Here is a 24393-nt window from a genome sequence, read left to right as displayed (position 1 = left end):
AACAAAAACAAAACTTCCAGTTTGTTGAGATGACATATATGTAAGATAGTATCTGAGAAATCAAATAGTTTTTAAAGTCCCTTTTCATAATTTTAGCTTTTTCTTTTATGTAATCCTACCTTTTTTTGCTAATTAAAATAATAATAATAATAAAGCTGTTACCTGAGAAAAATCTTGACTGATACAAAATAGGCCAGTGTAAACTATTTGCTGAATAAAGGATACAAACATTGTTAAGCAATGAAATAAAAGCCATGGATCATCAATTCAGAATTGGAAATAGAAAAGTTAGTAAAATAGTATTAATAATAGATATGGTCCACATAGGCAATGATAAGGGTGAAATGAATCAAAAACTCCGTACCCCAACTAAAGACTACACAGGGCTGGAGAATTCAGTGTTTATAATTCAATGGAGGTTAGTTGTTCTCAATACACAACTAAAAATTTGATTGACTTCTACATTTATACCTACCTGAGGCGGAGAAGTTTATGTTATACCCCATTTCCCTCCCGCTCCTCCAAAAGATGTTTAGTTAGGGTAGTAAGCACTATATTCAAAAGTATCTTTAATTTAATAATTTCAAGTTAAAGGTTTAGCTACCAAAATTTAGAATAGTTGAGGACCAAAGAGGAATTTGCTCAAGCAGGTTTACCACCCTGAAAACATTCTTTTACCAGAAAGCATGCTGTCTGCTGAAGGACCAAAAATTATTTTACAAAATTGCAGACATTATGGAACTAGCATCATTTTTCCAGGTAAAGAGATTTTGTAATTTTTCTAACTAAAAGGCCAATATTTTCACTTTGTAAATTCCATAAAGGTACAAATGATAAGTAGACAGTAGAAATATATTGACAAAATACTTGAACATAAATATTTTTAAAGTTATGAAGTATCAAAGGATATTATTGTGAAAAAGAATATGTATGTATTCCACTGGATTCTATGGTTTACATTTATAAATAGTAAAACATAAGTATTTTACTTATGTCATAAAGCCTTATTTTCCATAATACACCCTGTATCATGTATAGTCAAACTAAACTCAAGTAAAGAAAATGAGAATACAAAAATGTATCTTGTTACATTTCATTAGGTCAAACTGTTTCTTTTTGACCAAAGATGATGTTGGATTGTGGACTGCTAATGAGAATATATAAATTCAATATAGTAATTGATTTAAATAGCATGTATGTGCCATGTTCTTATAATATAAAACCAGAAGTTTCTAAATACAACAATCTATAATTCTTCTAAACATAAGCAGCAAGCCATAGACATGCAAAGGATGGGAACTATTTAGAACACGCAGATGAATTAAGAGAATCAAATTATTTCTCAAGCATGTTCGATACTTTTGTGTAGTACATCATAAATTGAAGTTGCAGGAAATTTAAATATTGTAATATGTACTTTAAGTTTTATTTAACATTTTAAGAAATCAGATTGTGAACAATATTAAATGTGAAGAAGAAAAATATAAAGACTGTTGATCAGTAAGTAGATGCTTAAATGAGCCATCAATTTTGATATATAAAAACTATGGCTTAAAAAAAAGGACTATATTTCTCAAGCAATCAACACCAGAATGATTATAAAACAAATTTCACTTTCAGACTTCCATCAAAGTAAAGTCTGAAACATTTTTATTAAAGCATAAAATGTAAAGGAAGTAATCTGCCATTAGGAAATCCATTTGCTGACACAGAAATATAAAGTAATTTTCATCTTGGTTAAATTTTTTTTCAGTAAGATATATGCAGAGCAATAGGATAACTTTTACCAAAACTTAACTTTTTTAACACTAAAATTTACTGAAATTGTTTACCTGACTTCTTAGTAGTACACACAATTTAAAAATGTAAACGAAGATATTCCTGACAGTACAACATAGTTCTTAAAGATTTAAGATTACATAACTGACACAAAGCAAAAAGAAAAAGAATGAAATTCTACTGGAGAAATAACTTGTTTCCATCTATGTTATTCTCGAGCACCACCATGGCAGGTAAACTGCAGCAACTCCACTAACAAAAACAAATATATGAATCCAAAGCAGTTAAGAGTATGAACTGGATGGAAGAATGAAGTACAGTATATAAAAGAATGGGCATGTTTTCTCTCCCATGAGATTAAATTAACAGAATTAAGAGAAAGAAAACAAAATGAAGTCTGCAAGTATACCAAAATGAGGCCAAACAGATAGAAGACTTATACAGACATACTCTTGGAAATTTCAAGCACTTGAATCACAAAGATAGTAATGGATGGATATGATTTGTTTTTGATTTTCTTTTTAAATTGCCAGACCCAAAAATAAACAAAATATGAGCAAGCAAAACTGAAAAAGCAGCATTGCTAAAATATATTTCAAAGAACTGGAAAGCTCCCCTTTCCTCATGCAATAAGCAATTAACTTTCTTGAAGGGAAATAGAAATTAATAATCTACTCATTTCATCTAAGACATAAAATACCATCTACCATCTTAAAATAATTTCTTTAAGCTTGAAATATAGTATAATAAGATGGTAGTTGGATCATTTGTACATACTAGAACCTTTACTCATCCTTCCTGCTGGAAATTGCTATGTGCACATTCATAACTTTGACCTAACAGGAATGTCAAAGAACACCAACATTAATAAACACAGTATTAAATGGTTTCAGACTCAAAATCATTAACAAAATAATGTCAGATTTTGAATGCATGCTTTTGAGCAAAACAGAAAATTTCAATGTTTTAATTTCTGAATGTGAGGCAGAATAATTTTTAATCAGGATTTGTAATAGGCTTGTCTTGTGGCTTTGGATGCAATGTTTCAACACAGCAGTTAAAAATACATTAAAATGCTGATGACAGTCTTCTGGTGAGCAAGAAACAAGGCATTTTATAAACAATTTTATCACAATTAGAATGTTCAAAAATTCTTAAAAAATTACTGGTCATTTTATAAAGTACCTTCTGTTATAGTTTTAATTTCTAACAGGATTTGCCTGTCTGAGTGAAATAAATATAGCAAACTCATGACTTCCCTGGATTTATTACAACTAATTTTGATAATAAGTGGATCTTAGGGGTCCTCACCATAATTCAGTAGAAGTAAAAAATCCATATGCACATCAAAGAAAAGGGGCAGAATCAACTCATGGCTGACCTTCCCATATCTTTATCTTAAGGTCACTTTTCCTACTCTCTACTCTCTACTCTCTGAAATAAATACCTGGTTTTTAAAAAAGCCAATTAATAATTGTAATGATGGAAGTTAACATACCCAAGTGGTTGATGGTTTTTTGATAGATAGAAAATTTAACAGATTAATATAAACTAAATACTGCAACATAGAAATTGGCAGTGCTCTCAATTTATGGAGAGCAAATTATGGATCTTTTCCATAACAGAGATAAAATAATTTAGATACTGGGACCAAAAATGGTACTCCAGCTTTATTATACAGCCCATAATCTCAGAATAAGATACTACAAAGTCACACGTATGCTGTTACTTCGCAAAGCACAAATAATGCAGTAGCTAAAAAGCATGCCAAATTCTCATGTTTTTCTACTTAGTCAACTGGGTAACCTACCTTATTAAATTTATAGATTGTTTTTCTTCCATAAGACTCAATAAGGTTATTTTCAACTGAAAATTCTTAAGTGGAGGCACATAAACATTTTTATCTTTTCCTGAAATTGCTTGGTGCCAAAAAATTGCTCATCATCATCTACATGGAACTTTTAAAATAGTAGTTCACTGTATTAATTTATGATATAAAAACATGTACAAAAGTACTGAAGAAAAATTAATTTTGTAAAGTAAGGAATCTATTAAAAACACTTCCAATATTTGCCAATATATTTGATTCTGATTAGGACACGTTTGGATGTCAGAAGGTTTGCTACAGCAGAAATCCAGTGTTTGTTGGTAATTTAATTCTATTTTTAGAGTACTTAATTCAAGTTTTAAGAGATTCTGATCCTACTTTTTGTTGGCCACTGTTAAAATGCACCTGCAGGTCAAACTGGAAAGGCAATTCTGTTAAGACTTTGGAACTGAAAACCATTTTGGAGGGGAAGAAGTATTATTTAACAGTCATTATTCTAAAACTTTACTGCTTCCCACTTTGGATGTTAAACTCTAAAAGTTCAGCTTTTGAGTTTTTAAATTTACAGCTTCCAAAACCCAGCAGGCAATTTTATGTTGGAATCCTAATTTGGAGATGGATAAAACATTTGAAAGTTAAATTAAGATTGGTTCTGTTACATCATGCTCAAAACAAACTCTAAGTTTTTATATACAAAGTAAATTGTCATTTCTACAAATAGAATTTGTCAGTTAAATGACAATATTTTAAAAAAGGAACAAAAAATTTAAACTTTCCTTTTACAATGCAGGCAGACAAAACAGAACAAACATGACATCAATGATATACTAGTAAAATACACTAAGTCCAATAAAAGATGAAGAAACTACAAGGAGAAACTAGAATGGAAAATAGGCTACAGGGACTATATGGGTTCATTAACACAAAGAATTTTTGAGTCTGGCCTAAAGAATTAATTGCCTTTGACATCATTTTGCTTTCCCTTTGTTAAAGTACATTTTTCTCAAAGTCAGCAATACCTTGTCTACCTGTCCTGTCTGGGAGACTGAAAGATAAAGGTCTGTAAGAGAGAAGAATGGAAAGAGCTAGAAAGATCAGGATGTTCAGAAAAAAAAAAGAGGACTGATTTTTAAAAAATAGTGACTAAATTCAGATTCATTTATCCATCTTAAGAATAACATGAAATATATAAAAGCTAGCAAGCCTCCCCAACCTCACCCTTCTACCTCCACCCCCAGAGAGTCATTTCATTTTTAAGCAGATTCCTGGGTGCCTCTTAAACTTCCCCCAAATCCCACCAACCTCCCAGCTTAAACCCTCCTCTCCCAAGATCCCAGTGTTATAGTAAGCCACTTTTCTATCCAAACATAGAAAACAGATGAAAATACATTCAGAGCGTATCTTTCTCCTCTTTGAAGATCTGGTAGATCTTTGTTTCTATCTGTCTAGGTGTTGGGAATTAAACTGGTCACTTTCTTTCATCACTGAAAATGTATGACCTTTGAACCAATGTAACAAAATCTTTTATTTCTGACAAGCACCTGGATAAATCCACATTGTATTATAAAAGATATATCTTAATTATATTCAGGGTGATTTTTAAAAGATGAATGCTACTCCTGTAGTATTGCTCAGAACTTTAAAACTATAATAATCAGTTCTTTTCATCAGTCATGATATTCAGAATTTTAATTCTTTCTTCTTAAGTTTTTGCTTTATAATAAATTATAACAAATTTGGTAACAATTAACAAGTTTATACTTTGCTCTCAAATAATCTAGTTATATTTCTTGATAGATCTAAGCAGTTGAAGTGACAGAGAAATAAAAAAAATATGAGAACTTTTCACAATTTCAATGTGTCTGGAATAAAGCTCATAGTCATCTAAAGATACTTAACTTGCTGGAAAATTACATGAAGTCAATCTATTTTTTCAACACTATTTCTTAAAATATGATTAGGGCTAAATGGTCTAAAAAGATGTATTTCATCATTAAAATATTAAAAAATTAAAATATTAGCAGATACCCTATGTAGAGAAACACTTGATCATGTATAACTTTGTGGTTTATTCCCAGATTAAAAACATACCTTCTTCTAAAGCACAAAAAGCAAAACTAATGTGGTAGCAGATAACAACTGGTTATATGTGTTAGAAATAGGATCAGTTGATAAATAAGCATTCATCAGTATTCTATTTAAATAGTATTGTTTCTGCTAATAGTATTAAGTTGCAGTAATTTTATAACTATAATATCCCCTTCAAAAATGTAAGTCGCATCTTACTGCTCTTTAAAGATAAGAAAAACTGTCTTATTAAAATAGTTTTAATGGACAAAGAGAAAAATACCTATAATGCATTTATTACAGACCCTCCATGACATTTGTAAAAACTATACATAGTTAACATTAAGGAGCAAAAGAAAAGAAAAAAATGGGGCAGGGGGAACACCACCAATGGGAGGAAGTTAGTACCTAGAAATGTGAAAATTCCAAACAAGTGGTCAATATATTTTTACAGATGATTACACAAAATTCACAAAATTATTCATTCATTTTAGACCTATTATTAATGAATTATATTACTGTTCCTTGGCATTTAAAATCTGTAACCATAGAAGCTTTCTGAAGCAGTGCTTAATTCACATACATTTCAAATTATCATTTTAAGATTCTGCAAACTGTAGTGTAGGTTTTACAATGAATCTTTTACTATACTAAATAGTATATTCAAGTATACTAAAAATATTTGGAGTCCTTTACTTTGTTCTGAAACAAAATATTTTCTATTACCCTACATTATGTTTTCTTCTTTCAAAATCCAGTATTTTAAAAACTGACTACAGAATCATCAAAATATACACAGTTACTTAAAAGAGTCCTGTGTTTAAGCTCTTTATCATCACTGAGTATCTCCCCTTTGGGAAATCAATGAGAATAGCAATTTAGATGAGGAGAAACACAGGACTATTTTACAGAAAGTCTCAACTGTAGCTAACAGATTTTTTTAATCCATCATCTTGTATTTCCTTAATTCAAATGAGCACAGAATTGTGTCAAACTGATCCTTTAAAATGCCAGAAAATATTTTCAGAACTCACCTTTTATAAATTAATACTAATATATTAATTCTTTGCTGTTTTATAGTAATATTTACTTCAAACCAACCAAACATCTGAGCTATGATGAAATTTCTAGTATAGCACTGAATGAGATATCAAGACATTTTACCTTTCTAAACTTTGGGCAAGATAATAAGATAGCACTAAAATATTGTGAATTTGAGTGGCCTAGCCACAGAATGTTCTGCTGACATTAGCCTCATTTTTGAGGAAAGAGTCACTAAATTTCTAAAGTAAAGTAGGGTTTTATACAATAGTTAAGTGTGAGTATCCTTAATTTACTTAAAGGCCAAATCAAATAGCACAAAGTCAGTAAAGTAAACCCAAATTTTCTCTTTTAGAATGCCATAAATATCATAAATATCTGTATCAATGTATAAAAATGTGGTATAACTAACTTGTTAGTGACCTTCGGGAAAGATTCAAAATATAAAAACTGAGGTACCAAATTTGTTTTTTCAGTGTGCATTCAGACTTATTAAGCACATAACCTGAAACACTACTTCCTCCTAAGAATTCCATTTCCTCTGCTTTCCCTTTCCAGGGAGAATGTGGAATTGTGTTTATTAGCCAAGGCAGTTAAAATTGTGGCTAAAAGAAGAATAACATGAAGCTAGTTGTTGGATAATAGTCACAGGACATTTAACATACTAAAAGGTATATTCCATTTTCAAAACCTGAATAAGCAAATCAGCTGTACCTAAAGGGTGATATTGAACGACAAACAGTGAAAGTTACATACCATGCATAATTTATGATCATGCTTAGAAACCTTATTAACTAGAGCAAAATTTTCCATTCTTACCTCAGATTTCTCCAGTTTATTTTGTGCATCAATTTGTGTAACAATCTCATTCATGTTGGTCTCCAATACCATTCCCCCCATCACCATTTCTGCAAGAATGTTGTGAACCTAAAAGAAAAAATAATAAGCACATTAAGAAAATTTCACCACCAAAATGTTTCATGATTTCAGTAGCTTTTGTTTTAAACACTGCAATTCTATTTTATAAATAGTAAAAATAATTGGATGAGGGATCATAATCCACTTTCATCACTCCTGTGAATCTTTAGGCCATTATGTAACCTCTTTACGTCTTAGTTTAATGGGCTGAAAAACAAACAAGAATACTACATTCTTCATAGGACTATTGAAAAGATTAAATGAGGAGATCCATGGAAGTACCTGAAACAAAGTAACTGATAACTATTAACTACAGTAGTCCCCCCTTATCTATACTTTCACTTCCTTGGTTTTGGTTACCTGCAGACTACACTGATCCAAATGGAAAATTACAGAAATAATTCATAACTTTTTAAAATTGTATGCCTGATGAATTTCCAGGCACTCTACTTCATCCTACCTAGGATATGAATCATTCCTTTGCTCAATGTATCCAAGTAGTATGTGCTACCCACTCAACACTATCATTACTCAATGATCCAGGATCAGCTGAAGCAGTTCCGACTTTATGTCAGCAGATCAACAGTAGCCTACTGCTATATCACAATGCCTACATCATTCTCCTCTTTTCATCTCATCATGTAGGCACTGTCATCTCACATAATCAAAAATTAAGGGTGACAGAAAGCTGACAACACAGGTAATATTTGTGGTATAAGGCATCTACTGGGAGGCCTTGGAACATATCATCCTTAGCAAAGAGAAGCTAACTGTCCCACTATTACGATAATATAAAAATGACATAATGTCATGTTTAATACTCCAAAAATAACGTAGATTTTTTAATTATTTGTTTTATTTAGTTATACACGAGACCAGAATGCATTTTGATTCACTGTACACAAATGGAGAATAGTTTTTCATTTCTCTGATTATACGCGATATAGAGTCACACCACCCATATAATCATACATGTACATAGGGTAATGATGTCTGTCTCATTCCACCATCTTTCCTTCCCCCTGCTTCCTCCCCTCCCCCCCCCCTTTTTCCTCTATACAATCCGAAGTTCCTCCATTCTTCCCCTACCCTGATCCCTACTTCCCCTATTATGTATCAGAGAAAACATTTGGCCTTTGGTTTTGGGGACTGGCTTATCTCACTTAGCGTGATATTCTCCAACGGCATTCATTTACCTGCAAATGACATAATTTTATTCTTATTTATGGCTGAGGAGTATTCCATTGTGTATATACACCACAGTTTCTTTTTCTGTTCATCTATTGAAGGTTGGTTCCATAATCTACTTATTGTGAATCCAGCTGCTATAAACATTGATGTAGCTGTATCACTGTAGTAAGCTGATTTTAAGTCCTTTGGGTATAAACCAAGGTTTTGGGTCAAATGGTGGATCCATTTCAAGTTCTCTTTTCTTTCTTTCTTTCTTTCTTTTTTTTTTTTTTTTTTTTTTTGTTACCAGGGATCAAACCCAGGGCCTTGGGCTTGCAAGGCAAGCACTCTACCAATTGAGCTATCTCCCCAGCCCTCATTTCAAGTTTTCTAAGGAATTTCCATACTGCTTGCCAGAGTGGCTGCACCAATTTGCAACACCACCAGCAATGTATGAGTGTACCTTTTCCCCTACATCCTCACCAACAAGTATTGTTGTTTCTATCCTGGATAACAGCCATTATAATTAGAGTGAGATGAAATCTTAGGGTAGTTTTGATTTGCATTTCTCTAATTATAGAGATTTTGAACATTTTTTTTCATATAATTGTCTATTGCTTGTATATATTCTTCTGTGAAGTGTCTGCTCAGTTCCTTAGACCTTTTATTGATAGGGTTATTTGCATTTTCTGGTATTAAGTTTTTTAAGTTCTTTATAAATTTGGGAGATTAGTGTCTATCTGAAGTGAAGTGTGTGTGGTAAAAATTTTCTCCCACTCTATAGGCTCTCTTTTCACACTACTGATTGTTTCCTTTGCTGAGAGAAAGCTTTTTAGTTTGAATCCATCCCATCTACTGATTGTTTTTATTTCTCATGCTTTGGCAGTCATGTTAAGGAAGTCTGGTCCTAAGTCGACATGATAAAGATTTGGACCTACTTTTTTCTTCTGTTAGGTGCAGGGTCTCTGGTCTAATTCCTAGGTCCTTGATCCATTTTGAATTGAGTTTTGTGCAGGGTGAGACAGGGATTCCATTTCATTTTGCTGCACATGGATTTCTAGTTTTCCCAGCACCATTTGCTGAAGAGGCCATCTTTTCTCCATTGTATGTTTTTGGCACCTTTGTCTAGTATGAGATAACTGTATTTATTTGGGTTTGTCTCTGTGTATTCTATTCTGTAATTGGTCTACCTGTCTATTTTGGTGCCAATACCATGCTGTTTTTGTTACTATTGTTCTGTAGTATAGTTTAAGGTCTGGTATTGTGAGACCACCTGCTTTGTTCTTCTTGCTAAGGACTGCTTTGGCTATTCTGGGTCTCTTATTTTTCCAAATGGATTTCAAGACTGCTTTCTCTATTTCTATGAGTATGTCATTGGGATTTTAATTAGAATTGCATTGATCCTGTATAGTGCTTTTGGTAGTATGGTCATTTTGACAATACTAAATCTGCCCACCAAGAACATGGGCCATCTTTCTATCTTCTAAGTTTTTCTTTAATCTCTTTCTTTAGTGTTCTGTAGTTTTCATTGTAGAGGTTGTTCACCTCTTTTGTTAGATTAATTCCCAAGTATTTTTTTTTAGGCTATTGTAAATGTGATAGTTTTCCTAATTTCTCTTTCAGAGGATTCATCACTCATGAATAGAAATGCATTAGATTTATGAGTGTTGATTTTATACCGTTACTTTGCTGAATTCATTTATTAGTTCTAGAAGTTTTCTGATAGAATTTTTTGGGTTCTCTAAATATTATAGAATCATGTCATCGGCAAATAGTGATAGTTTGAGTTCTTCTTTTCCTATTCGTATCCCTTTAATTTCTTTGATCTGTCTGATTGCTCTGGCTAGAGTTTCAAGGATGATGTTGAATAGAAGTGGTGAAACAGGGTATCCCTGTCTTGTTCCAGGTTTCAGAGGGAATGCTTTCAGTTTTTCTCCATTTAGAATGATGCTGGCCTTGGGCTTAGCATTGATAGCCTAGAAAGCCTTTTTATATCAGATTCTTAGTTAACAATTATTAGGTTGCAATCTTATACTCAAGGTAATTAACAAAACAATGTAGCACTATGAACATATTGGAACAAAAGAATTTTCTTTTTATTGTAGGTGTAATGGTGTTTTTAAAAAAATATTTTTAGTTGTGGATGGACCTTTTATTTCATCTATTTATTTATATGCAGTGCTGAGAATCAAACCCAGTGCTTCATGCATGCCAGGTAGTACTCTACCACTGAGCCAAAACCCCAGCCCTGTAATAGTGTTTTTACCCTCAAAATAGTCCATACATGTAATATTCAGATCTCTTATCATAAATATGTCTGATAATGACTAAAAAATAGTGTCTGAACTATTAGAAAGTAAAAATGTAAAACACGTTTTTTCACAGTGTTTACTGGACAAAAATTAAACAATTGAGAACTGAAGTAAGTTCCATAAGATAGTATACTGTGCTATAATTTTTTTCAAAAAGATCATGTGTGAGGTTAAATGTAGAGACTCCAAAATTATATAGGTATGAATACTGACTCTACTACTTATTTGTATGACCTTCAGCAGACACATCACTTCTTAGTCCTAAATTGAGGCACAGCAAATATTGAAATTGTGGGAAGCAATCAGTAGGATTTGAGTATTCATCCCTTGGGATCTGGACTCCTCTTTTCCCAGATAAAAATGAGTGTCAACCTTTTTACAACTACCTTCCCTAAGTTAAAGTTCTACCCTATACACCTAGCCCTAGACTATCCAAACTGCACATCTGCAATCTCCAATGAGACCATAAAACCCAGACTCCTTCTTTAACTCAGGGGCCAGTTCCATACGCGGAAAATGGACCATACCATGCCTAACTGATGGACTTGGCTGCAGAATAAACGAAAGCTTGCTGTACAGTAAATGAAAGCGTGCTTTCCATCTCCTGCCTCTGTCATTTGTGGACCATAAGCTTACAATTAAGGGAAGGGGGGACAAAGTTTATTATTCCTATAATCTCACGCCACACTCCTGTGACCAAAGGTAGAGGGGTGTGTGTGTGTGTGTGTGTGTGTGGTAGGAAGGTTGGTGGGTGGGTAGGTGGTGCAGTTCTTCCCATACACACAAAGCAAGCAATGAATTCTGCAGCAACACGGCTGGGTGTCCTCTAATTCAATGCAATGCTGACACCTTCTACTGTCAGAGTGCACTGGATTCCAAAGGGAAAGGGTTCAGTTTCACAAATCTGCCCACCATTTTAGATTTAGTTCTGAAACCATGAGCCCCCAAATAAACTTTTGCTCCTCTACAACTGTTCTTCTCAGGTCTCTTAGTCACAGCAGTGAAAAAGCTGATTAGAACAGTGGGATTTCCCACTACCCACCTCCTCTTGGGGTTCAACTAATTTGCTAGAGCAGCTCACAGAACTTAGGAAAACACTACTTACACTTATTGGCTTATTATAAGGGATATTACAAAAGATACAGAGACGGGTAGTTAATAGTATGGGAAGGGCTACAGAGCTGCTTTGCCCACTACAGGTGTGCCATCCTCCAGGAACCGCTTCATGTTCAATTATCTGGAAGCTCTAGGAACCCTGTCCTTCAGCATTTATGGAAGATATATCATGGAGGCAAGATTGAGTAACTCTTTGGCCACTGGTGATCAACTGAAACTTCAGTCTCTCTCCCTAAGCTGAAAGTTTCAAGCCTAGTTATGCTTGGTCTTTCAGATCACCAGTCCCCACCCAATTCTGAAGGTAACTAGGGTCTACAAGGCACCAGTCATCTTATCAACATACAAAAGAGTCATCCCCTCTGGAGATTTCAAGGTTTATAAGAGCTATTTGTCAGGAAAAAAAGAACCATGACCAAAAATAGTTATCTCTTGATGTCCCGGGGAGAGAAAGTTGGTTCCAGGACACCTATGGAAATCAAAGCAGATGTTCTAGTTTCTTAAATAAAATGGAAAAGTATATCATAGGTACATCTTCCTACACATATACTCCCATATACTTTGCATCATCTCTAGATTATGTATAATAATTAATATAACATAAATGCCATGTCAATCATTGTAATACTGTAATGTTTTGGGAATAATGGTAAGAAAAATATCTGCACATGTTCAATACAGATGCAATAAAAAAATTATTTTGGATCCACAGCTGGTTGAATTCCAGGACAGACCTGATGGACAGAAAAAATATATATCTAAATGCATGTTTGTGTGTGTATATATATTTACTATATATCACAGTATCACAATTATAAGGATAATAAATGCATAAAGACTGTATTCTTGATGAAGAGGTAATAAACATTACAAAATATGGAAATTCAGGGGGATAAACATGTAAAAGAATGATAATTATTCATTAGAAGATCACTCCAGTCTTATTAAGCATATAGTACCACAGTAAGGTATAGAAACATGAAATGGATCCACCATTTGACCCAGCTATCCCACTCCTTGGTTTATACCCAAAGGACTTAAAATCAGCTTACTACAGTGATGCAGCTACATCAATGTTTATAGCAGCTTGATTCACAATAGCTAGATTGTGAAGCCAACCTAGATGCCCTCAACAAATCAATGGATAAAGAAACTGCGGTATAACCCAAAGGACTTAAAATCAGCATACTACAGAGATACAGCCACATCAATGTTCACTGCTGCTCAATTCACCATAGCCAGATTGTGGATCCAACCTAGATGTCCTTCAACTGATGAATGAATAAAGAAACTGTGGCATATATATACAATGGAATATTACTCCGCCATGAAGAATGATAAAATTATGGCATTTGCAGGCAAATGGATGAAATTGGAGAATATCATGCTAAGTGAGATAAGCCAATCTCAAAAAACTAAAGGACAAATGATCTCGCTGATAAGCGGATGAGGACATATAATGGGGAGTGGAAGGGGTTAGTGTTAGGGTTAGGGTTAGGTTTAGGGTTAGGGTTAAGGAGGGTGGTAAGAATGGAGGAAGGAAGGACTGTATAGAGGGGAAAGAGGGGTGGGAGGGGTGGGGGGGAAAGGAAAAAAAAACCAGAATGAATCAAACAATATTACCTATGCAAATTTATGATTACACAAATGGTATGCCTTGACTCCATGTACAAATAGAGAAACAACATGTATCCCATTTGTTTACAATAGAAAAATAAAAATAATAAAAAAAAGAAACTGTGGTATATATACACAATGGAATATTATTCAGCCATAAAGAATAAAATTATGGCATTTGCAGGTAAATGAATGGAGTTGGAGAATATTATGGTAAGTGAAATAAGCCAATCCCAAAAAAACAAAGGCCAAATGATTTCTCTGATAAGTGAATGATGATACATAATGGGGGGGGGGCAAAGCAAGAATGGAGGAAGGATGGATTGTATAGAGGAAAGTGAGGGGTGGGGAGGGGGTTAGGGGAAGGAAAGATAATAGAATGAGACAAACATCATTACCCTATGATATGTATGATTACACAAATGGTTTGAGTCTACTTTGTGTACAACCAGAAAAAGGAAAGTTGTATCCTATTTGTGTACAATGAATCTAAATTTAAAAAAATTAAAATTAAAAAAGAAAAATATTTTAAAAAAAGGACAGGGTGGTAACATCTTTATATATAACTCATCTATTAAACTATCTGGATATTTATTTAAGATAAGTTAAATGAGTTTTTACCCTTTTTCTGAATTTTTTCAAGTTCTCAAGTGTCTAAAAAAATAATACAGTGAGCAAGCTATGTCACTGATCTAGACTGATATGTTTGTCTTTTCACAATGACAAATTTACTGAATATAAATAAATTCACCAGCTATACCAGTTTCAACACCTGTAATTCACTGAGTACTCCTGATTTCACATGGTAGTCATGACCATGGCAACTACAAGTTCTTTATTCCATTGTAACCTTAATTACTAATATCTGTAACTTTCATATCACATGTCATACTTCAAACAGTGATTATTAGGCCACAGAGAGGCTGAGAAAGGACTACGGTGGCCATAAGAGTTAAATGGCATAGGAAAAACAAAGGCAAGAAAAAATAAAGAGTCCACACAAATGAAGTCATTGTAGGTGGTTCATGTAAGAGGGAAAACCCAAACCCAAGAGTGAGCTGTCAAGGCAAAAGGGTACTGGGAGAAGTTTGCCAGTGGATAGTATCAAAATAGCAGGGAAAACCCTTCAATGAGGTGAAGAATTGGAACAGAGCCAGTTCATTACCACAGTGATCTCTTAGGCACAGGGCATGATAAAATACACGAGAAAGTAGGAAGGTGTACCACACCATCATCCCAGGCATACCTTACCTCCTTTTATGGGTTCTAGATGAGGTGGTTATCACCCAACTGGTCTGATGTTCCTAAGAAGCTCACAAGCCTGGTTTCTTTATAGTTGATCTTCAAAAGCATGAGTCTATGGGCCCCTAATTTAATTTGTAAGTTCAGAGATGGCAATTTATTATTAGCACAAGTAAGTTATTTATCAGTCTGTGACTAATGACTATGCTATGCAGGTGGTTGGTGGTGGTTCTTCTCAATAAATTTTGTGTGCCCAATGTCAGGAGGTTATCTACGTGCACAAAGTGCCAAGTCATTCTACCTTAGCATTTGTATTTAAACTGGAGTAAGAGCAAGGCACAGCCTGCTCTCTATGAATGGTAAATATCATATTAACAATATATATCTACTGTGGATGTTTGTTTTAAATGTATGCTCTATCTACTCAACAACATAGCTACTTCTGAATGTAAACTGTAACTTCTAAGTTTCATTTCTATGTTTTTAAAAAACAGCAATATAGTCAAATGATAAAAAATTTAAGCCATACAGAAACTTGTGTGTCAACAATCATAGTCTCCAACACACGCTGAATCTGTTATTAGGTCTCTCTATCCAAAGATATTCCATTAGCTGTATCTTGTATATCCTCCTAAAAAACTTATTATATATGTGTATGCATACGAATAACTACTTTACATTAGTAAGATCACACTTTATGTATATATTTTTTCTTTCCATGGTTCTACCAGAAAATAAAGAATGTGCTGTAAAAACAGGAGAAAATGAGAGGCTGACTTAAGAAAATAAACTGGTGCCAGATATATGTACAAAAATGATCAACAAACTATGTTGACAACAACCAAATACCCTGAAATTTTCTTTCCTCAATGTGTCTCTGTCTGGTTTAGGTATCAGGGTGATACTGGTGTCATAGAATGAGTTTGGGAGGGTTCCCTCCTCTTCTATTTCATGGAATACTTTGAGGAGTATTGGAATGAGCTCTTCTTTAAAGGTTTTGTAGAACTCGGCTGAGAACCCATCTGGTCCCAGACTTTTCTTTGTTGGTAGGCTTTTGATGACTTCTTCTATTTCATCATTTGAAACTGATCTATTTAAATTGTGTATGTCCTCCTTGTTCAGTTTAGGCAATTCATATGTCTCTAGAAACCTACTGATGTCTTTGAGATTTTCTATTTTGTTGGAGTATAGATTTTCAAAATAGCTTCTAATTATGTTTTGTATTTCTTCGGGTCTATTGTGATATTTCCCTGTTTATTTCGAATTTTAGTAATTTGAGTTTTCTCTTTCCTTCTGCCTTCTGTTAGTGTGGCTAAGGGTTTATCAATTTTGTTTATTTTTTCAAAGAAACAACTCTTTGTCAATTTTTTCAGTTGTTTCTTTTGTTTCAATTTTATTGATTTCAGCTCTCATTTTAACTATTTCCTGTCTTCTACTACTTTTGGTGTTGCTCTGTTCTTCTTTTTCTAGGGCTTTGAGCTGCAATGTTAGGTCGTTTATTTGATGATTTTTTTCTTCTTTTATTGAATGAGCTCCATGAAATAAATTTTCCTCTAAGTACTGCTTTCACAGTGTCCCAGAGATTTTGATATGATGTATCTTTGTTCTTGTTTACCTCTAAGAATTTTTTAATTTCCCTCCTGATGTCTTCTGTTATCCATTCATCATACAATAGCGTATTATTTAATCTCCAGGTGTTGGAGAAGTTTCTGTTTTTTATTCTGTCATTTATTTCTAATTTCAATCCATTATGATCTGATAGAGTACAAGGTAGTATCTCTATCTTCTTGTATTTGTTAACATTAGCTTTATGGCATAAAATATGGTCTATTTTAGAGAAGGATCCATATGCTGCCAAGAAGAAAGTGTATTCACTCTTTGTTGGATGGTATGTTCTATATATGTCCATTTAGTCTAAATTATTGATTGTGCTATTGAGATCTATGGTTTCTTTGTTCAATTATTGTTTGGAAGATATGTCCAGTGGTGAGAGAGGTGTGTTAAAATCACCTAGAATTATTGTGTTGTGGTCTATTTGATTTCTGGAATTGAGAAGGACTTGTTTGACGTACATGGATGAGCTATGTACGGGGCATAGATATTTATGATTGTTATGTCTTGCTGATTTATGCTTCCCTTAGGCAATATGAAATGTCCTTTTTTAACCCTTCTAACTTTGGCTTGAAGTCCACGTGACATGATACGAGGATGGATACTCTGGCTCTTCTGCTGAGTCCATGTGCATGGTATGTTTTTTCCCATCCTTTCACCTTTAGTCTGTGGTCATTGTGGGAACATTCCTTAACATTGTAAAGGCCATCCACGCTAAGCCCATGGCCAATATCATTCTAAATGGTGAAACACTGAAAGCATTCCCCCTAAAAACTAGTAACAAGGCAGGGATGCCCTCTTTCACCACTTCTATTCAATATTGTCCTTGAAAATCTAGCCAGAGCAATTAGACAAACCAAAGAAATTAAAGGGATAGGAACAGGAAAAGAACTCAAACTATCCCTATTTGCTGATGACATGATTATATATTTAGAGAAACTGGGAAATTCCACAAGAAAGCTTTTAGAACTCATAAGTGAATTCAGTAAAGTAGCAGGATATAAGATCAATGCTCATAAATCCAATGCATTTTTATACATAAGTGATGAATCTTCAGAAAAAGAAATTAGGAAAACTACCCATGCACAATAGCCTCGAAAAAAATAAAATACTTGGGAATCAATCTCACAAAAGAGGTGAAAGACCTCTACAATGAGAACTACAGAACACTAAAGAAAGAAATTAAAGAAAACCTTAGAAGATGGAAAGATCTCCCATGTTCTTGGAGAGGAAGAATTAATATTGTCAAAATGGCCATACTTCCAAAAGTGTTATACAGATTCAATGCAATTCCAATTAAAATCCCAATCACGTAACTCACAGAAATAGAGCAAGCAATCATGAAATTCATCTGGAAGAATAAGAAACCCAGAATAGCTAAAGCAATCCTTAGCAGGAAGAGTGAGGCAGGGGGTATCACAATACCAGACCTTCAACTATACTACAAAGCAATAGTAACACAAACAGCATGGTATTGGCACCAAAATAGACAGGTAGATCAATGGTTCAGAATAAAGCACATAGACACAAACCCAAATAAATACAATTTTCTCACACTAGACAAAGGTGCCAAAAATATGCAATGGAGAAAAGATAGCCTCTTCAACAAATGGTGCTGGGAAAACTGGAAATCCATATGCAACAGAATGAAACTAAAGCCCTGTCTCTCACCCTGCACAAAACTCAACTCAAAATGGATCAAGGACCTCGGAATCAGACAAGACACCCTGCATCTTATAGAAGAAAAAGTAGGTCCAAATATTCAACCTGTCAGTTTAGGATTAGACTTCCTTAACAGGATTCCCATAGCACAAGAAATAAAAGCAAGAATCAATAACTGGGATAGATGCAAATTAAAAAGCTTTCTCTCAGCAAAGGAAACTATCAGCAATGTGAAGAGAGAGCCTACAGAGTGGGAGAAAATCTTTGCCACTCATACTTCAGATAGAGCACTAATTTCCAGAATATATAAAGAACTCAAAAAACTCTACACCAAGAATACAAATAACCCAGTCAACAAATGGGCTAAGGATATGAACAGACACTTCACAGAAGATCGACAAGCAATCAACAACATATGAAAAATGTTCACCATCTTTAGTAATAAGAGAAATGCAAATCAAAACTACACTAAGATTCCATCTCACCCAAACTAGAATGGCGATTATCAAGAATATAAGCAACAATAGGTGTTGGAGAGGATGTGGGGAAAAAGGTACACTCATACATTGCTGGTGGGGCTGCAAATTAGTGCAGCCACTCTGGAAAGCAGTGTGGAGATTCCTTAGAAAACTTGGAATGGAGCCACCATTTGACCCAGCTATCCCACTCCTCGGCCTATACCCAAAGGACTTAAAATCAGCATACTACATAGATACAGCCACATCAATGTTCATAGCTACTCAATTCACAATAGCCAGTTTGTGGAACCAACCTAGATGCCCTTCAATTGATGAGTGGATAAAGAAACTGTGATATATATATATGATGGAATATTACTCAGCCATAAAGAATAATAAAATTATGACATTTGCAGGCAAATGGATGAAATTGCAGAATATCATGCTAAGTGAGATAAGCCAATCTCAGAAAGCCAAAGGACGAATGATCTCACTGATAAGCGGATGATGATACATAATGGGGGGTGGGGGGGCAAGAATCGAGGAAGGAGGGACTGTATAGAGGGAAAAGAGGGGTGGGAGGGGTGGGGGGGAGGAAAAAATAACAGAATGAATCAAACACCATTACCCTATGTAAATATATGACTACACAAATGGTATGCCTATACTTCATGTACAAACAGAGAAACAACATGTATCCCATTTGTTTACAATAAAAAATAAAGAACGAATACCCAAAAAATACAAGAATGTATGATGAAGAGTCTAATCATCATACAACTAAAAATAAGAAAAATCTATAGATTTCTCAGAAATATGGACTACCTAGTAAAAACCAATGGAATCAAACAATATCTATGATATGTTCCCACTGAGTTTTAAAAAAAATTATATGATTGCAAATTTGGGTATGTCCAAGGCACAATACATACCTTTTGATAGCACTTATTTAAGAATCAGACTAAAGGACTGAGAAAGAATGAAAAAAATCTTTTTATTTTATAGTTTTCTTTTTAAAAAATTTTAACTTGTACACATATTATTTAAAAAAAAAAAAAAAAAACCTTGCTAAAAGTAAGAGAGATGACAGCAGTAGTTCCAAGGAACAATACGAAGGGCCTCAACTAAAGCAATGCATGTATTGAAGTTATTCATAAGGTAGCACAAAGGTGCGGAATATTTGTTGTTGATAAAAAAAAATAAGCATGCCACTTTAAATGTGTGTGTGCAGAATGTGGAAACCTCTCCTTAAAACCACTAGAATATTTAAGACTAAATGCTCTCTTTATTATTTTTATTAATATTTACATAAATCATATTTTGGGTATCTAATAGTTAATATACTTTTTTCCTTTTAAAATCATTTTTATCAATTAGGTTAAAATTCAAAAGTAAAGAACAAGGTATTTACTTGTATTCAATAGTTTTCACTACCCTACTATTTATTTATAGATATTAAATATTAAAAATTATTAAATAATATTTAATAAATATTAAATATTTATTAAATATTTAGATGGAGTGCTTCCATACACTTGAACAAAGCCTACATACATTGGTCAGTGGATAATATAGTGAAAGTTAATCAGATACATTTCACTTTAAACAGTCAGAAGCCCTCCTCCACTAGACTGAATCTAGAATCTTAAGAAGGATAAAGAAAAGAAGAAGATCAAATTATATAGATTCCTTCCTACAGGTTATTACCCATTTTCACAGTCTAAAAGCTATGTACTTTGCTATAATTTTGGATAGAAATGAGGTCCCCCGTACCACAGTTTAAAATTTGACTATAATAACATTTGACTTCAGGGTGATAAACAAAATACGGCATGTGTATTTAATATTTCCCTTCAGAATAAAGACAATATCATGGATTGACATGGAAGGATCTAGAGATAGATGAGTTAATAAAGTACGGCACAGACACAGGAAAAAGTCTCTGGAAGCCTACCCTAGCTCAAACATTAAGAGATGACTTCAGAGAAGTAGTGTGGGTGGGAGTGAGTAGGTATGAGGAGAGGGGAACAAGGTAAGAAAAATGTTCATATTTAATCAACTAGTCTTCAGTATCATTTGACTCTTTCTAAACAATACTGTTAATGTAATTTTAAAATAGTAAAGTATCTGACTAATACTAATTTTCTTTTTAATTGTGGGAAGCAAGAGGGACAAGAAACAGACGAGGAGACGTTGTGTTCATAAACACAACAGCAAACTATTTGAGGACAGAGATAAGTCATGTCCTTCACATAACCCTGCTGTATTAAGCACTCAATAAATATTTTAAGATGTGTTTTGCAATGAACACCTCATTCTCTGCTTACACAGGAAACTGAATAGGAGTTAAGAAAAAATGATACCAAAGCAGAGTAGTAAATCTACTCTAAAAACTAGTTAAGCATATGCTTTTATTATTAAGACAGAACAGCTAAAATGTTATTTTAAATTGTTAATTTAAATTGTTCATCCATTTGCTTTGTAGGTCATGCCCTTTCTAACTAATCTGATGATAAAAGTTTAATACATATATACTCATTTGATAATAATGAAAACTTGCACTTACAATTCTAAATGATCTAAATATTTTTATCACATTTTCTTCAAAATTATGTTACCACTGATGATAAAAAATTATACCAATTAAAAACTGCCAATTAAATTATGACAAATTATGGAATATAACATGCACCCTAACCTCAGAAATGTTACAATATGGAAGAAAATGTGCCTTTTAAGGGATCTCAAATTATGGTATTTTTTTCATCCTGCTTTAGCTCTATAAGAGTTAACAGATTAAATAAAAGCTATGATGAAAAATATTAAGTTAGAAAATGGGTGTATTTGTTTTACTGAAGTCACTACTGACATTAATGCTTCTAAAATATATCTTTTCAAAATATCTACCTGAATTTTGTTAAATAAAATATTGGACATATTGGCGCTGGGGTTATGGCTCAGTGGTACAGTGCTTGCCTAGCACATGTGAGGCACTGCGTTCAATTCTTAGCACCACATAAATAAATAAATAAATAAATAAATAAATAAATAAATAAATAAAGTATTGTGTCCATCTACAACTAAAAATATATTTTAAAAATATATTGGACATATCATACTGTTCCACTACTCAAAATTTTTACTTAGTTTTATTTTTAACCTTAAGAAATGTTTGCTAAGCTGGGTGCAATGATGCACTCCTGTAATCTCAGGGGCTCGGGAGGCTGAGGCAGGAGGATCATGAGTTCAAAGTCAGCCTCAACAACTTAGCAAGATCCTGTCTCAAAATTAAAACATAAAAAGATGTGGCTCAGTAGTTAAGCATCCCTAGGTTCAATCCCTGGTACACTCCCCTCCCCCCAAAAAATCAGTTCTACAAGTAACTTGACTAATATCTCTCCCCCGCCCTACTAGCTGAAGACCAAACTCAGGGCCTTATATGTGTTAGGTAAGCACTCTGCCACTGAACTAAATCACCAATTCCTTGACTAATACTAACTTGAGATTAATTCAGTTTATAAGGATCAGTTACTAAAAGAAGACTATATCCCCCCGCCCAAAAAAAACCCTACATTTCTTGAGTATTATATTATTAAATTCCAAAGTATAAAGATTTGAAAAAAATACTAAAGAAATTCAGGAGTATATTTTATCATCATATCAACATTCTGGTAGTATTTTTAAGACAAAAATAGCAAGAGAAAATATATAACATAATGACAATAATAATAATGAAGACATTAGTTAATAGACAAGCAAAGAAAAGCAGAAGGGGCATAATTCAAAGTAACAGATAAAAATAATTCAAGTAACAAAAAATTAATTCTATTTTGGTATATTTACTTTGAAAATGAATGTCTCAAAATCCGAAAATTCAAAATATTCAGCTCTGACTGAAAAGAAACTAGAAAGCTGTTCTATTTTCTATTCTATATCCTGAAGAGCTGCTTATATATTATGAAAGATACAACTGTTCATTCAAAAAACAAACAAAAACAAAAACAAAAACACCTTAGAATATGCCAGTTCTATTTCTACACTTTTTGGCTTATATGTTATTGTTCACTTACATTTAACATTATGGTTTTTTTTGCTTGTTTGTTTGTTTTAATTCTACAAAGGCTCTGTCAGGGTTCAGTTATATTATCTACAGACTTACCATTTTCTTTACTCTTCATCTTTCAATATGTTCCTCCTTCATCTCTGACCTCCTTCTGTGCAAAGTACCCATTTGGAATTTCCTTCAGTGAAAACTTACTGGTGGCATATTTCCTCATTATTGGTTTTCTCTATATTCTCGAAAGATATTTTTGTTGATTCCAGAATTACAATTTGGCAGTTATTTTCACTGAACACACTGTCTTCTAACTTCTGTTGTTGCTACTAAGAAACTGGTTGCCAATCTAATCATGCCTCCTGTGAAAGTAATTTATCTTTTATCTCTGGATGCTTTCAAAAATTCTTTCTCTTTTATCCAACTTTGCCATTATTAGTCTTGGTGCAGACTTCTTTCTATATAGCCTAATGTGATTCTTTTATCTGCAGATTATTATCTTTCATTAATTCTGAAAAATGCTCAGACTTTTAGAAACTCAGATATTGAATCTGTCTCATCATTTTCTTTTTCCAAAACTAAGAATAAATGTTGATTAGATTTTTCTCACCCTATCCTCCATGACACGAAGACTATCTTTCATATTTTCCTTTTTTTTTTGTCTCCTTATCCTGCCTTATAGATAACTTGTACTAGACTTACTCAAACATGTCTTGATATATCACAAAACCTATCCACTGAAAATCTTGTGATATTTCCTTCCTCTTAAAATTTTAAAAGTTATTTTTAAAATCACTTAGGTCACTTCATATATTTTATTCAGTGCAATTTTTATAAGGATTGACATTTATTTTATACAGAAGCTCCTTTCTCTTCCTTCTTTACTGGGACTAAACTTTTTAACAACTTGCTTAGCGGGCAGGATAGAAAATGGTGTTTCTGTGGTCAATTTTCTGTGCTGGGAGAAAAGGGTGGAGACTGGCATTCTGACATTGAGCTTTCATACTGTCCCAACAGGAGTTCGATTACAGAAAGGAAAGTCTTAGTAAAACACATTAAGAATCATGGGAATAATGAGAATAAAAATATTTAGAATAATCTGTCAAAGTAAGTTGCAAACATGGAAAAGAAGTCTAGAATAAATTATGTAGTACTGTACTAGATGCTGGATGCTGAAATATTAAGAACTACATGGGTTTGTTTGGTTGGCTGGTTGTTTTGTGGTGTTAGGTATGGAATCCAGGGCTTGTGAATGCTAAAACATGTGCTTTACTATTGAGTTACATATATCCTTAGCTACAATGATTTTTAATATATATAAAAATTTAAAAAGTTTCGTATGTGTGGCATATACATATACATCTATTTTGCAGCTCAGTACACTAACTAGGAGTACTTCCACCTCCATAGCAATGAACAAACATGGTACCCAGATGGTCACTTCCAAATATCCTTTTCCTAGTAAGAGGCACCAAGGTTCCTTGAGAAATGGCTGGTTTGAGGTCTGGGGCAGAAAATATA

General features: G+C 33.4%; 1 protein-coding gene across 4 annotated transcripts in view; it reads right to left on the bottom strand.

Annotated features, from left to right (window-relative positions):
• AP3S1 (adaptor related protein complex 3 subunit sigma 1) overlaps positions 1 to 24393 on the bottom strand; it is a 73792-nt gene that overhangs the window by 1827 nt on the left and 47572 nt on the right. For 2 of the 4 annotated variants that reach the window (XM_079143919.1, XM_079143918.1), the window contains 2 exons: positions 7535 to 7642; positions 4627 to 4667 (listed from right to left, as the gene is read on the bottom strand). In XM_079143919.1, coding sequence (XP_079000045.1) covers positions 4632 to 4667; positions 7535 to 7642 — 144 coding nt within the window. In that variant the 3' untranslated portion in view covers positions 4627 to 4631. The remainder of the gene's footprint in view (positions 1 to 4626; positions 4668 to 7534; positions 7643 to 24393) is intronic. The other 2 variants (XM_079143917.1, XM_079143916.1) reach the window with 1 other exon arrangement.

This window comes from Sciurus vulgaris, assembly GCF_902686455.1.
Source record: "Sciurus vulgaris genome assembly, chromosome: 6".
Taxonomy (NCBI): Eukaryota; Metazoa; Chordata; class Mammalia; order Rodentia; family Sciuridae; genus Sciurus; species Sciurus vulgaris.
The sequence above is the reverse complement of the archived record's forward strand: the minus strand, read 5'-3'. Positions and strand labels throughout refer to the sequence as shown.